The 16,432-nt window shown below is 37.3% G+C and overlaps 1 protein-coding gene across 6 annotated transcripts in view; it reads left to right on the top strand.

The window, feature by feature from the left end:
• The window catches only part of Rap1a (RAP1A, member of RAS oncogene family), a 77,453-nt gene that overhangs the window by 43,781 nt on the left and 17,240 nt on the right, over positions 1-16,432 (top strand). For all 6 annotated transcript variants that reach the window (XM_021157561.2, XM_029474954.1, XM_029474956.1 and 3 more), the window contains exons 2-3: positions 10,490-10,573; positions 14,717-14,785. In XM_021157561.2, the coding sequence (XP_021013220.1) occupies positions 10,517-10,573; positions 14,717-14,785 (126 nt within the window). In that variant the 5' untranslated portion in view covers positions 10,490-10,516. The remainder of the gene's footprint in view (positions 1-10,489; positions 10,574-14,716; positions 14,786-16,432) is intronic.

The following is a 16,432-nucleotide window of genomic DNA, read 5'->3' as shown; positions in this document are numbered from 1 at the left end:
TAAACCACCAACCAAAGAGCACACATTGTGGAACTCATTTCTTTAGCTGCATATGTAGCAGAGGTGGCCTAGTCGGACATCAATGAGAGGAGAGGCCCTTTGTCCTATAAAGGCTCTATGCCCAGTGTGAATGGGCCAGGAAGCAGGAGGGGGTGGGTTGGTGAGCAGGAGGAGGGGGGGAGGGTATGGGGAGGGTGTTTTTTTTGGAGGGGAAGCCAGGAAAGGGGATAACATTTGAATTGTAAATAAAGAAAATATCCAATAAAAAATCAGAATTAAAAATAAAAAAATTTCAAAAATGAAATACTATAGCACAGGCATGACCAGAGGCCAGACAATATAGGTCATTCCTCAATGAAGGCTTTCCTTTGAAATGCCTCTAGGCTATGTCAAGTTGACAATCCTAACCAATGACCATGGTAAGATACGCACACACACACACACACCCTGAAAAGATCATTCTGGTTACAGTGTAAAGCCAATATGCTGTGGAGATTAAGCAACAATGACCTACTTATGAAGCAGTTTCAGAAATTCTAGAAGAACAATAATGGCTGTTTAAGACTATGTCTTAGGATAAAAAATAGATAGTAAAGGCATTAACATATGAAGAATATTGGGAAGAAGGGTTTCAGCAGGAGAGAGGGTGGTAGGGGATGGAAATGCCTCAAAGACAGCGGTGCTATGTGTGACTTGGCAAAAGAATTTTTTTTAAAGTGACACAAAATGCAAAGGCACTGCTTTGTGATGAGATCCCACTTTAGGATGGTGTCTTCATAGCATCAGCTATGCATGGTTTCATCTTCAGAATCTTACAAGGAATTTTTCATTAAACGTAGATTCTTGATTGCTTGCTTGGAAAGACATATATTGGCCATATAGAATTTGTAAGCAAAGATATATTTTTGTTCTTACTGTAATCAAAATTATACATCTCTAACACATTCTTCTTTGCAAAGGGATGAAATTCTGTATATTACTCACCAAGAAAATGTACCATTATCATTTAAGGTTTGAGAAGTACCATAGCATCTTGCTACAACATTTGGCAACAAAAAGCAAGCATGCACACTTTTACTTTGCTAAGACCTAGAAAGGCTTAAAAGATATTAAAGATTCTTTGGGGACTCAGCTATGTTCCTTTACCCTTCCAGATGAAAATAACTTAAAAAGGCAGACTATACAGTATTTTTCACATAGCTAAAAGCTGGAACTGTTTTAAGTTTTATTACCTTTTTTTTTTTTTTAATTTTTGTGGTGCTGTGGATTGAGCCTGGATCTAGACACATGCTACATAAGCATTCCCCTGTTGAACTGAAGCCCCAGCCCCAGAGTGGGTGTTTTAGAGGACGTGCTCTGTACAGGCTTAGGAAGTGAAAGCTACAACAACTACCATAACCTGGTTTTGTCGTGAGTTCATTTACTGAACTCTTGGGGTTGGTTGCATTGTCTTGGAGACATACAAGAAGGACACTAACTCAGCATATTAGAAAATAGCCCATCACGTGTGTCTCTGTGGCCCCCAACCCTCGACAACTACAAAGAAAATGAACTGAGTTGAAGTGGTGGTGGAGGTTAGGAGGGCAGCAGTTACTCTCTGACATTTTCTAGTTATAGCCTAATCTCTGTGAGATTTGTATCTCTAAGTCAGTTTGTAGGTAGTTCTAAGATAAAAATGAAATATGGTTTAGAATAATTCCAGTAATTCCAGCCCTTTGACAGAAGCAAATGCATGCTATAGTTTTTTTTTAAAAAAAATTCCTCAGTTAAAAAAGAAAAAAGATACTGAAAACAAGGACCAACCCCAACAATTGATGACTGAATTGGATCCCCCACTGATTTTATACCTTATCTCCCAATATTCTAGTCCTTGAAACATATTAATTCAGTCAGTACTCACAACTGTGAAACAGGAGCTACTTACAGGTGAGTAACTAAGCACAAAATGAGAAAGTAACATGGTCAAGGCTAGTAGATGAGCCCGTGTGAATCTTGTATTCATGTTTTTAACTGTTTCACCGTGCTACTTAAGAACAAGAAAATGAGATGATGAAGTTTTGCCATTAGCATTGAAAGGAAAACAATTTAGAAACTATATTTGTTTATAGATATTTACATTTGTTATATATATTTGTATGAAGCTGGGCGTGGTGGCGTATGCCTTTAATCCCAGCACTTGGGAGGCAGAGGCAGAGGAATTTCTGAGTTCGAGGACAGCCAGGGCTACACAGAGAAACCCTGTCTCAAAAAACTTAAATAAAAAAAATAAAAATAAAGTTTAAATGAACAAGTTATACTAGAAAATTAGTGAGCAAGAAGATGATCTGAAAAATAGGTTAACGGAAAGAGAGAAGGATAGAAATATAAGAAAAGATTGGAAAATTATGGCAGAAAAATGCTATTTTCCTGATGCTTTTCCTCTAGTAATGAATGGGTGTGCTGACTGAATGCTTTGTTGCCTCACTAACACTTCCATGCCATTGCCTTCTAGCAAGTGAATTCTGTCCTTGTGATAAGCTCTGAGCAATTTGGGGTGCAAGTGGGAAATTGTGCAAACTTCTAGGTCATGAATAAGGAGGAAAAGTATGGGCTTTCTTTTCTTGTCTTCATCCCATGGACTGACAAGAATGTAACTTGGTTGGTGAGCTATTGGGGGGAGGGTATGCGCATAGAATGTAATGCTTTAAGAGTGATAGGATAAGATATAAAAGTTTGTCTTGTATATTTCTAAACTGCTAAAGAAGCCCTGGACTATATGAGTGGGGGTGGGGAGGCTTGAATAGTCCCTAAGATGATATATGTTCTCAGTAGAGCAGCTTTGTCTACATCCTAGGAAGAGGTTTAGCAGTTGTTTGATCAGAATAAAAGTCAAATAGAGATAATATTTAAGGAGATTAAGATTTCATATTTCCAAAACATTAAACATTAGGTCCTTAGCAAGCGAAATAGAAATCTAAGACTAAATACTCAGTTAGAACCACATTCAAAATAGCCAGAGGGGGAAACTTTGAAAAGATCTGCCATTACAACAGCTGAGTTACTGAAAGGAAAACAGAAACCAAGACAATAGACAATGTACTGAAAGTAACATCTATTAAAGCTAAAATACCTTTCAAAAGTTGTGGTAATGGAGAGCAACATAACCTTTAAAACAAAAACTGGGACTGTTTATCACTAATTGGATATCCTAAAAAAGATTACAGAAGATAAAGTTTAGAGATAAACAATCATTGATGCTTGATGGAGAGTTCATTATTAGAGAAGGGGCTAACCATGGTGGCATATGCCCATAACCACAGTGTTTGGGTACTGGAGCATAAGAATTGCTATGAGTAGTAAGTCAGCCTACACTACAGAACACAATCTAGTCTCAAAACCCCAAAACAATCATGAACTGTGTTCATGAGGAAGAGGGAGACTTTCTTCAGTGGTGTAGCCCACTCCTGTGCCCCTGTAGCCAGTGGGTTACAGAAATAAATACATCAATAAAAAGGGGGTGGGGTGGACAAAGAATGAGAGAGAGATTGAAATTGTATTAGGATTCTCTAGAGGAACAAAACTAGTAGAATGAATATATATTACAAAAGAGACTCACTAGATCGGTTTATATGATTCATGGTGTGTAGTCTTGCTGTGTCTGTTTAGGTACTGGAGAAGGTGAGAGCCTTATAGCTGATCAGTGCACAAGGGTTGACCCAATTTGTCACTGAAGGTCTAGAAGACAAAACAAAAACAAAAACAAAAAAAAACAAAAAAAAGGAAAGAAAATTTTCCATGTATAGAAATGCTCATCATTACCTTTTTCCCAAGCAAAGGAAAACTTTTATATAACAAAGCCAATCCTCAGGCAATCAATAATTCTTTGTTAATGATCAAAGCCTTCATGATTCAGTCCCACTTCTCAATTATTATACTCTTAAGATACAACTTACATTTCCAACACATGAGATTGGCAGGCACTCAGATCACAGCACTCTCCTAGCGGATGTTCCCTATCTTTGGTTTTCTTCCACACTCTGGTCTCAGTGTAGACTCAGTAACTTACCCTTATTTTAAGCCATGCTTTTTTCTTCATCCCATCTACCACCTTTTTATATAGATAATCATGTTTTTTATAAATCTCTAATATATCTTTTTTATAAACAGTACAACCCTGAAAAGTCTTTAGACATTTATTTGGCAGCTTCTTGCAGGGTCTATCATCTGTTTCTTTAGGTTTTGTTATTCTCTTAAATGTTTTTGTCTCTCAAATAGTTTTCTCAGGTCTGTAGTTATCTTTTCTCATCTAAATGAAATTACCCCTCCACCTGTTATGAACTTGCTTAACATTAGCTTCTCTAACTCATCTGTAAAGCTAAAGATAATTACTTGTCTATAACCCCTGTTCCAGGGATCCATTACCCTCTTGTGGTTTCCTTGGATACTGCATGCATATAGTGCACAGACACACCTTCATGCGAAGCACCCTTATACATAAAATTAAGTCCTTTTTTGTTGTTGTTGTTGTTTTTGTTTTTCGAGACAGGGTTTCTCTGTATAGCCCTGGCTATCCTGGAACTCACTTTGTAGACCAGGCTGGCCTCCAACTCAGAAATCTGCCTGCCTCTGCCTCCCGGGTGCTGGGATTAAAGGTGTGCACCACCACGCCCGGCTATTGGAAAAATTTCAAGTTTAAACAACTATGGAAAATATAATGTCAACAAACTAGATGAATATACTTTTAAAATCACTAGGAAAGATGCCAAGGAATGGCTCAGTATAAAGTGAGTGCTACACAAGCACGAGGACCTGAGCTTAGATTCCCAGAGCACACAACTAAAAAGCCAAATATGGTGGTGTGGTCTGATAGTGCATGCCTGTAACTCCAGGACTAGGGAGGTGGGGACAGGCAGAAGGGGAGTTGTGGTGGGGATAAGAGGCAAACTCTAAGGGCTGCTTGGCCAACCAGTTCTACAAAACAGTGAATTCCAAGTCCCCTCTATATAAGGTGGAGAACAATAAACACAGATATCTGACATCAACTTCTAACTTTAACATATATAAGCACACTTATACCCTTCACACACCCACATCTACCCCATAAATTAACACACACACACACACACTCATTCAATAAGACTCAGAAACTGAACAATCAATACTGTTAGGTCCAAATCAGGCCCCCAAAATGGCAATGCTAGTAACAATGTTCTAAATAGCAGGATTCTGACAGGTAAGCAGGATTGTTATATTGGGTAAACAGAAGCTTAAAGTAAGCTCTCCTCCGGAATCTCTGTAAGGTGGGGTTTTATTTACCAGGAAAACCATGACCTCCTTTATCTGCTCACAATGGTCAACTACTTCAGACAAGAGCATCTACATAGCCCTCATCAGCCAAAGATTCCCCCATCCTACTAACTACCATATAAAATCCACTTGCTTTCCAGCACACCACTATTCTCAGAGGCAGGCTGGCAGTTTGCTCCCTCATTAAACCTTTCTTTCTACCCACACAGTGGGCCAGTTGGGTGATTTCACTGCACCCTCACTTACAAACAATAAGAGAGTGGTAAATAAACAAAGATATTAAGAACAGTGCAAAAGATATCACACAACGAAAAGAACCCTGACCCCAGTCAATGCTGACAAATACAAAAACTAGAATAAAATATACTTAACTTAGATGTGGTAAACAAAAAACTGTTTTAGGTTGGGTTTTTCTGTTTTTTTGTGTTGTTTTGCATTTTCCTGCTTAAGTATTAAAATATAAGAACTTCTTTAATCACAAGCCACCAGAGATACACAGGGTCATGGAGTCTCTTCAAACACTACTGCAAATAAAACTCCACTCCACTTCTGGGCAGCTGAGCTATTAGAAGTTCTTTCCATTGCTCTGGGTCTTGTAGTGGTCACTAGCTGGCTTCAGTTCTGTCCACTGCTATCAATACAACAAAGAGAATTCCTCCTCCATTTCCAGACTTATAACATTTGAACAGGGATTTTTTTCTCTCTTTTTTTCTTTCTTACTCTGTGTATGTATTCCTCTGCAGTAAGCAGTCTTCTTTTTTTCCGTTACTGCTCTGGTTGCTTCTATAAAAGCATCCATCTCTCTTACTCTTTTTATATACACTCTGTGCTTAGGATGTGGTTTGAAGGCAAGGTAATATGCACTATTAACAAAACATTTGGTTCAATACCCGGCACTGTACAAACACAAACCAAACCACCTCAAAAGTATGCCATGGTTGCTTAACACTAATAGAAGTTACTAGCTTTACCAAAAAAAGGGGTCACTATTACCTTAATTTACAATTAGGTTACTCGAGTATTGGAGGCTGCTTCTTCATTTTTGGCTTTCGATATTATGTTAAAAGTGCCTATCTGCGAAGTGCTACAGGTTAAGTAGAGTCTGTACTATAAAGATAGTGACTGTGTCTGGGTTTTTTGTTTTGTTGTTGCTGTTGGATTTTTGTTGTTTTTAAAGGGAAAAGCAGCACTAAGTTATAATTCATTCCCAGCGTCAACACTTTTTGGTACAGGTAGAGACCCCAACAATCCTTGGGTTCAAAGCTTTTCTCTGCCTTTTCCTTATACACATATTAATTAGAAACATAAATTATACTCTTTTAAAGAAATGTATCCATATATAGCATCTAAATAAATCTTTGTCAAAAACTTTAATAAGAGGCTGGGTGTGGTGGCATACATTTTTACTCCCTTCAACTAGAAGGCAGAGGGAGGTGGATTAGAGGTCACTTGGTCTATCATAGCCAGTTCCAGGCCAGCCAAGGTGAGATCCTGCCAAACAGACAAACACCACTTGAATGATAGTTAATTCATCCATTAAATCCTTAGAATTTTCTAAATATTCAAGTTAAAGATTTCCAAAGGTAACAGCAAAATTTCTATTGAGTTTCACAAGTGGTCATGGTAGCTTTAATATATAATTGTGACAATAAAATAATTTACCATTAAATTTATTCACTAACCAAAACAATGGTATTGTGATAGTTAATCTTGGTTGTCAACTTGATTGGGTCTATATGTGTAGCCCTGGCTGTCCTGGAACTCACTTTGTAGACCAAGTTGGCCTCGAACTCAGAAATCCGCCTGCCTCTGCCTCCCGGGTACTGGGATCAAAGGCGTGTGTGCACCACCACTCGCAGCTTAAATCTTTTTTTTTTTTAAATGAGGATAATTGGGATAAAACTGGGAATACTAAGAATGTTGTGTGGATTAAAAATACTAACATATATGAAGTGCTTATTATGCACGGTGTATTACACATTGTAGGCAGATAGCAATAGGTTGCAGTTAATTTTCTTTCTTATGTTCTGTTCTAACATTTCTACCTTTTCTTGTTCAGTCCTCCAGATATATTACTATTTCTTCTGATAAACTGTAGCAGGGTTTTGTTTTTGTTTTTAGGATATATAGTCTGGTGAAACACAGTTGGCATACTTTACCCTTAGGTTCTGTATTCAGGGCTTCAATCAGCCCTGAATAAAAAAAGTATTTCTGTACTAAGTATGTACACTTTTTTCCTTATTATATCATACCTTAAATAACATGTAATGGTAATTTGTATAATATTTATATTTTCTTAAAGATGGTCATAACATTAATATTTTGTCAGGAGTAATCTAAAAATGATTTAAAGTATATAGGAGATCTCCATGAAGACAGTTTCTTGAAAGATACAGTGTTTCCTTACTTGGCAGTGATATGTTAGAAGGAACTCCCTTTAGAAGAAAGATACTAACTCCAGTTACTCTTACTGATAATTTATATGTATGTGCTTGTTGTACAAGCTATTTTATTGTTTTTATAAATGTGCTTCTATGTATGTATATTCACAACCCATGTTATGTACATATAGTATATGAAAAATGACTTTGAAAGTTAGATATATTAACCATTTTGTTAAGGAACAGAGGCTAATAAATATTCTGTTGTTGGAGAATCCCCCCAAGTAAATTGATCATCTCTGAATTCTTTCCATAATTCCTGTTCCCCTAGAAAATTAGGAGGCATTTGGGGAATATAACCAAGCTCACTGTTTGCTGTATTGTAACTACGTCATGAGAGACACATATTTGAATTAGGGTACTGGTGAGTTCACACAATGATTGCAGTCCCCTTAGAGGCCTGGATAAGGACAGACAGAGGAAACCATCAGAACTGTCCTTGGGTAAATGCAAGAACCACCAGATCTCCCCGTTTCTTACGTCTCTATGATAACATGTAGTCGTTTTCAAGTCCTCTTCTTAGCTTTCCTCTCTTTGCACCGAGTGTTCCTCAGTCAATTTCATAGACTGCTGTGGTTTTAATTGCTGCCATTTTTCTAGGCCCTTTCAAACTCGAGTTTTAAAAATAGCTATCAAAAAAAAATAGCTATCAAATTCTGTTACGTGCTTTTCTCACAGGAATCTCAAATTTCCCTAAGCAGTGAACCTGCTTCAGTTGCAGGTGCCCTGTCAGCCACTTTTTTGCTCAAACTAGGTACCTAGAAGTTGTGTTTGCCTTTCTTCTTTCTCCTTAACAATCATCTCTCATCAGTTAGAGTCCTGAACCTTCAAAAGAGCATAGTCTCCTTCTCAGTCTAATGCTGCTGTAGAGGTCTCCATCAGGTCTCACTGAATTGCCAATGTGGCTTCCTAACTCCTTTACTGTCGGTCCATGTTATGTAAATATAAATGTAGTTGTAATAACATGAAGAAAAATCACTGTATCAGGGCTGGAGAGATGCTCAGTGGTTAAAAGCACTGGCTGCTCTTGTATATGACCCAGGTTTGATTCACACACCTTCATTGTGGCTTACAAATATCTGTAACTTCAGTTTCAGGGGATCTGGTGTTCTCTTCTGGCCTCTGTGGGCACCGGGCATACAGGCATGCAAACTAGCAGAACACCCATGCATTTAAAACAAGTAAACAACTGTTTTCTATTTGGGTAACTAGGTAAAATGTAAACTATAATAGGGCAAGTGCCTTTGCACAAGTCTATGCTCAGCTTCACATTCCATAACTTTTTTCTTTGTGTGGCAGGATTTCAATATGTAACCCTGGCTGACATAAAGGTCACTACGTAAACCCAGGCTGGCCTCAAACTCACAGAAATATGCCACTTGGGTGCTAGGGTTAAAGGGGTGAACTACCTCACCAGCCATAGTTTGTTTTTTGTTATTGTTGTTGTTCTGTTTTGTTCTGTTTTTAGCCATATGTTGAAAACATGAAGAATATCACTAAGGGATTTGTTAGGTTTTTCTGCCAACGTGTAAAATTTTTGAGGTGTCTAGTGCATGCTTGCTGTTTCACCAAGAGGCAACCCTATTTCCTATCACTGTGTAAACCCTGAGACTGCAGCAACATATTTTCTTTTCTCTCATATTATGTTCTTAGCTTTATCTCATGTAGTTCAATATCCATGCTTGGTAGCCCTTTTGATACATTTCTAAGAAGTATATTTTCAAGTGAATTGCTCTTGATAGTACTTGGAATTTAATCATACTGAGAAAAACCAGTGTTTGCATAGAACATGCACCTAGACCAGAAGACTAAGTATATTGACAGTTCCCCATCAACTCCATGGTTAGTCATTGAGTGAGAGCTTGGCTTACTATTGGTCCCAAACTCAAGTGTTCCCTCTGAGGATTTCTGGGACTTTCAGAGCCTAGCTCCCTTTCCTCTGGTGTATTTCCAAAGCTGCCTGAATTCTTCCTCCCTGTAGCACAGCCTGAAAAGTATCTTCAGATAAAAAGCCAAGGAGTCATGAGTACGTTCTGTCTTTCTTATCTACACATTTCCATCCTCGTTGTTGATTTTCTCCTGTCTAGAAAAATTATCTCATTTCCCTCGGTGTTCTAGCAGTTTTCTATAGGGTGAAAAGTCTTACTTTTGTTACTCTATATCGACCATTAGAAATTATTTTCTGGCTTTTACTTTGTAAGATAAGCTTATAATCCATTTATTTTTTCAGCTCTTTGGATGTTAGGTAGTGCTCACTAATCCCTGTTGATACACGTTAACAGTGTCTTTTCATCTACTATTTATATCCTAAGAATTTTCAAGCTGACATTTCACACCATTCAGCTATAAAATAACAATGAATAAAATATTTCAGAAGTACTATATTTTGGGGGCAAGTAAAGTAGCATGTTGATTATATTAAAGCTCATGTGTCTCTCCAAATTATACCTTTGAAAATAATTAGGGTCATGGGTTGTAGTTTTAAGACTATGTTGATTTTAATGCCCTGTTTTCTGGTCATTCTTCAAAGTAACATGTACAGGCTTAACAACTGATGCCTAGTTAGAGCTCGTCTTCAGTAAATTAAAGAGTCTGGGACTGGTCCTATAAAGCTATTATTGAAAACTGTATGATTTTTGCCCATAGCCTCTGTTTTGGTTAGATAATGCCAAAGGGAAAAAAATTAAAAAGCAAAACCCTCTATTTGATGCTACATTCTTAATTTGTTTTGTAAATTTTTATTTTTATTTTTTGTTTTGCAGATTGTCAATATTTAAACAGAGCGCATCATGCGTGAGTACAAGCTAGTAGTCCTTGGTTCAGGAGGCGTGGGGAAGTCTGCTCTGGTAAGTTAGCCACTAATCAGTATTAACTAATACACAGGATGTGGACAGTAGCTTCTTATCATGCTTCTAGTCAGTAAGGAAAAATGAGGCATTGTTCTTTATAAACCTGCTATTTGTAGCCAAAGAGGTATAGCGTTAGACTGGCAAGTTTCTTACATTTTTGTATGCCAGCTACTTATTGGCCACCAATATTTGTGATTCAAAGTGGAATGCGATTTTTATTGTCAGAAAAATGTATATTCCATTGGGGGAAAGTTTAAGGATTGTCTCAGAGTAGATTCTCCTTTACCTTGCATGGAATAAAAATTACTTTTTACATATATGAGGTACCATGCCAGCCTCTGGGGTCACAACAGCAGATAAAAAGTCTCTCATGGAGCTCACAATATAACAGAAAAATAGATTGTAATAATATACAATTAAAGAGCTACTTGATGCTCTGAAAGAAAAATTCAGACTTTTAAGGGAGAGACTGGCAAGTGGCCCTTAGCTTTGACAACTGCAGGAAAGACCAGAATAGCTAGGCATGAATAAGTGGGAGAAAGTGAGGTGACAGGGAGTTGGGAGCTCACATGACTTAAAGATGGCTATGAAGGGTTTCTTGGGGTGCTGGGAAGCAGGTGAGTTAGCCATATATTTCATTTAATAAATGGACTTTAACCTCTGACATTTAGAAGAGTAGGAGAAAGTTGGAAGCTAGTTAAGTCCACTAGATTGCTTGATTAGGGGCATGCTAGTGAAGAAGAGACATGTAGATGCTTGAAGATGAAATAGAGGAGGTAGACCTGAAACTGATTGCTCACTGGGGAGTGGGGTGGAAGAGTGAAGGAATAGAAATGCAAAGTCTGATACAACATACTCAAGTTGCTCCAGTAAAATACATCAAATACACAAATGAATCTTAAAGAGTTTAAAAGGGGCTTGTGATGTGGTATTAATTGCCATGAATATGTCGATCATATTTAATTTCATGAGAATTCCATTACTGTTAGCCTGTTGGGAATATGAATTAACACCTTTATGGAAATGAGTTTTTAAATGTATGTAATTTGGGGGAGGGGAGAAAAGGGTCTCGGTGTTAGCCCAGGCTGACTTTGAAATTGATAATCCTCCTGCCTCAGTTCCCCAAGTGCTAGAATTACAAATGTGTACCACAACATAAATGTGTACCACAACTTGGCTTTACATATAACTTTCAGTCTAGCAATTTCTCTCTGGACTTTTTTTAAAAGATTTATTTTTTTATGAGTATGGGTGTTTTGTATGTACTGACCTGTGATATCAAAGATGGAGCATGTATAGGGAAGAAAGGTTCTAGTTAGGCTACCATTTATGTTTGATTTTTCAAAAAGCTGTAGGGATCAGGGCTTGAGAGATGACAGGACACTTAAGAGAAAACACTGTTCTTGACAAGAACTTAAGTTCAGTTATCAGAACCCCAGTTGACCAGCTCACAACACTGAAGTTCAGCCCCACAGGAACCTGAGCCATCTTCTGGCCTCTGTGGGCACACACATATTAACATAAATACTTATAAATAAGATCGAAATGATTTTTTAAAAAAGTTAGAAATGCTGAGAAGAGGGACCTATGAAATACATGGGTTGTTGTTGTAAATAGATTGGGTAGATGGAAACAAGGATGGTAATAGGATAAAGAAATAAGTTAAATTCCATAGGCGCAAACAAAACTGTCCAGGGAGAGCCCAGGACTGAGTTCTGAATAGGTGTCAACTGTTAGAGTATAGATAGGATTGAAATCCCCAGTATAGAGGAAGGTCTCTGGTACTTACTGTGTTTGAATACATTGATGTGTCTGTTTAACTGCTCAGAAGTCAAGAGAGGAAGCAGAGCGGGGCATGGAGTTGGCTGCACATCATAAAGGGAACAGCTTTGCTCTGGTGATGTTGCTTGCCATAGCCATGCTGGGCCAAGCTGAGGAGAAGGAAGCACTGTGGAGACAGTTAAAGTCTGAGTGTGGGAGCAAACAGACAAGGGGGAGACGCTCCAGGGGGCACAGGGTCAAGAAGAGTTTTCTGTTTCACTCGGGGATTGAAGGTAGAGAACATTTGTATCTTGGAAGCAGTGATCCAGTGGAAAAGAAGATATGACATGAGGGAGGAGGAGGAGCAGAACTAGTATGGGTGTCAAAGGAATAAAATGAAAATAGAGACAAAAGAATGAGAGAATGCTTGAGAAATGAGGAGCCAAGACAGAGGAATAATGAAAGCTTACTCATCATAAATAAGTGCTGAGTGTGAGCTGGCTGTTGCTGTTTACAGGTGCCAGTCATGTCCAGCTTGGGGGCAGTGCTTTGACTTTCATGCCTCCTGTGCCTAAGCATTGTGACAGTGGAGGACCTAGGCTACATCTTAGCATTGGGACCTTGTGCACCATAAGAACGCCATATCCTGGACCATATTTTGAGACCTTCTCCTCTAGGCTGCCCTTGTTTGAAAGCCATATTGGGCTTTTTCCTATCTATGTCATAATACAAAGTGATTAAACCCTTGATAAAAATGAGGATTAAAAGACTGTACCTGAGGAGATAGTTTAGTGGGGAAGAGCTCTTGTTGTGTACATATGAAAAACTACATTTAAATAAATTCCCCACAGTCATACCTGGGTGTGGGCATACACACATCTGTAACTCCAGTGATGAGCATGTACATGCATGCGTGTGTGGGTGCATGTTAGTTGTATGTTGAAGAAATAAGTCTAGAATTGATAGAGTAGGACATCCAGTGTCCTCTAGTCTCTGCACACATGCATGAACACACAGTGTTTTAAGACACAGTACCATGGTAGAATGTTTGTCTACCATGTCTGGGGTCCTGGGTTGTATCCTCAAAACAGAGGAATGAAAAGAGGGAGAGAATGATTAAAAATTTTACCATGATTATATATCGAAGTTCCTTTAGTTAATTTAAGTGTAGATGACCTTAATTTGCATGTTTGCCTTTGTTTATAGGCAGGGATATTGCAGACACTGTTTTAAAACTGCCTAGGATAAATCTCAGAATTATTATCTGTACTTGCCATTTAGTGAATGATAAATGTTCTTTCTAGTGTACATTCAGATATGTTCACGCCGTATACTGCAGATGAGAGTACATCATTCTCCCCCACCTGGATGGCCAAGGCTCTCAGTGGATTTTTAAAACCATGGGTTGTACTGAACTCATATATTCACATATGTACACTACTTAGTCATCTTTATTTTTTTCTGGTGTTACTTAGACAGCCCTTGTTTTCTGTGACTAGGGAGTACTTTCCACTGGAAAAAGTAAGACTTAAGAATCAGAAAGATGGGGCTGGAGAGATTGCTCAGTGGTTAAGAGCACTGGCTGCATTCCAGAGGTAGAGTTCTGTTCCTGGCATGCAGGTGTACGTGCAGATAAAGCACTCATATACGTAAAATAAATAAGTCTTTAAAAAAAAAAAAGAATCAGGCTGGGCGTGGTGGCACACACCTTTAATCCCAGCACTGGGGGTGGGGGTGGGGTGGGGGAGGCAGAGGCAGGCAGATTTCTGAGTTCGAGGCCAGCCTGGTCTACAAAGTGAGTTCCAGGACAGCCGGAGGCTATCCAGAGAAACCCTGCCAAAAAAAAAAAAAAAAAAAAAAAAAAAAAATCAGAAAGATGATGTATTATAAGTTCAGCTGGCAAATGGGAAGTATTTCTGGGGTACAAGTGAAACTTAACTGTGATTATAATCTAATATTGAAGCAAACAGATATTCAGTGACATTAAATTTCCTTAATTCTTCCTTACAGTTTAAAGATATAAACATTTGGAACCTTTGTTTCTGTCCTTTTGGACAGGAAATTATATATTTTTTAATGAGCTATATAATCTTGCTGTCTGTATCCCTGTATTTTAAGATGTAATGTAATCATGGTTAAGCAGTGTAGTAGCACTATTGACAAGTTCTTAATATGACCATCACTTTTTGTAATAAATGTGTTCTTAGTTTATGTGTGCTTTCTTACTGGATATAATAATGATGATTTATATTTGTTTTTATCCAGAATTTCAACACAATTCCATTTATTCTTTACAATTTTTAATGTAAAATAACACTTAAGAACATTTGATTTTTCTTTCAAGTCTTTAACTCTGGTTTGTTTGTTTTCTCCTCTCAGACAGTTCAGTTTGTTCAGGGAATTTTTGTTGAAAAATATGACCCAACGATAGAAGATTCCTACAGAAAGGTAAAATGCAAAACAGTGTGTGCACGTGGGAGTAATCTTTACAACTTTCAAACTTGGTCACGGGATTGCTTTTTTAAATAGTTTTGAGAATTAATAGAAATTTGCCTGTGCTGTTTTTAGAAGTTTCACCTGGATAAAACATGCCTCACTGGATACTGCTTAAGAGAGCACTCCATGTGCTGCTGCTGCTGTGTCTGCTTAATAGTCCATTCTCTGCTGCATACATTTTCCCAGTGGGAAGTTTAAGTAGAAAAATATTACGAATGAATAATAGGCACATTTTTAACTACTGCTTGTTAACAAAACCTACATTTATGGTTGAAGTTATTCATTAACTTTTTTTTACTTGGTTTATAGAAAATTTAAGGATATTTGCCTTTAGATTATCAGCAGTATTTAAAATCAGTGTAATGGTGCATGGGAGCACCTGTCATGTTCCTCAGAATCTGTGGAACATAAATTTTTTTTATTTAGTTTTAGTTTGGCATAAGATTAAAGATGTATTTATTTGTGTGTGTGTGTTTAATGTGATTTTTTTCTTAAATTTTTGCATTATTTAAATGCATTTTATACATCAAACATATTGATAATATTGAGCATTTTGAGAATCAATAATTCATAAAAATTCATTCAACTTTTATATGTATATCCTTTCATACCCTAAAAATCTCATTAATGAATGTTTAATACTATCCCCAACTGAGGGTCCTATAGCTAATATTGAGCACTAAATTGTTTCAAAACATACAAAATATTCTTTGGGAATTAAACATAGTAAATAGCCTAAAATAATAAAAATGAATCATTTTTTAAAAAGATTTATTTATTTTATGTAAGAACACTGTAGCTGTCTTCACACACACCAGAAGAGGGCATCAGATCTCATTATAGATGGTTGTGAGCCACCATGTGGTTGCTGGGATTGGAACTCAGGACCTCCAGAAGAGCAGACAGTGCTCTTAACCTCTGAACCATCTCTCCAGCCCTTAAAAGTGAGTCATTAAGAAATGTATTCAAAAGCCCTTATATGATACCCCCAACATACTGAGAGAGTATTTCAAACACTTTCTATATCTGTGTACATTGTCTAGCAATCAGTTTACTTAAAAAAGATTATCAATGTTTCTAGGAGAGAAATTATTTTATCAGTAAGTATATTTTAAAAATTTCAAAATAGCAAAAACCCTTTGAAGTTAAACATTAAGCAAATGTTAATTTCAAGCACAGTGAGAAAAATTATCAATATTTCCATGATGTTTGTAGAACATGATTTTGATATTTCCAACTATTAATATTCAGCAAACAGAATGGCTATTTTAAAATATATTTTGTTGTTATGTCTCCCTTTTCATTTTTGATTTTATTAATTTGGATACTGTTTCTGTGCCCTCTGGTGAGTTTGGCTAAGGATTTATCTATATTGTTGATTTTCTCAAAGAACCAGCTCCTGGTTTTGTTGATTCTTTGTATAATTCTTTTTGTTTCTATTTGGTGGATTTCAGCCCTGAGTTTGATTATTTCGTGCCTTCTACTCTTCTTTGGGTGTATTTGCTTCTTTTTTTTTTAATTTTTAATATTTTTATTACATATTTTCCTCAGTTACATTTCCAATGCTATCCCAAAAGTCCCCCATAGCGCCCCCCACTT

Source organism: Mus caroli, chromosome 3 (assembly GCF_900094665.2).
Source record: "Mus caroli chromosome 3, CAROLI_EIJ_v1.1, whole genome shotgun sequence".
Classification (NCBI taxonomy): domain Eukaryota; kingdom Metazoa; phylum Chordata; class Mammalia; order Rodentia; family Muridae; genus Mus; species Mus caroli.
This window is presented reverse-complemented; position numbering and strand designations above follow the sequence as displayed.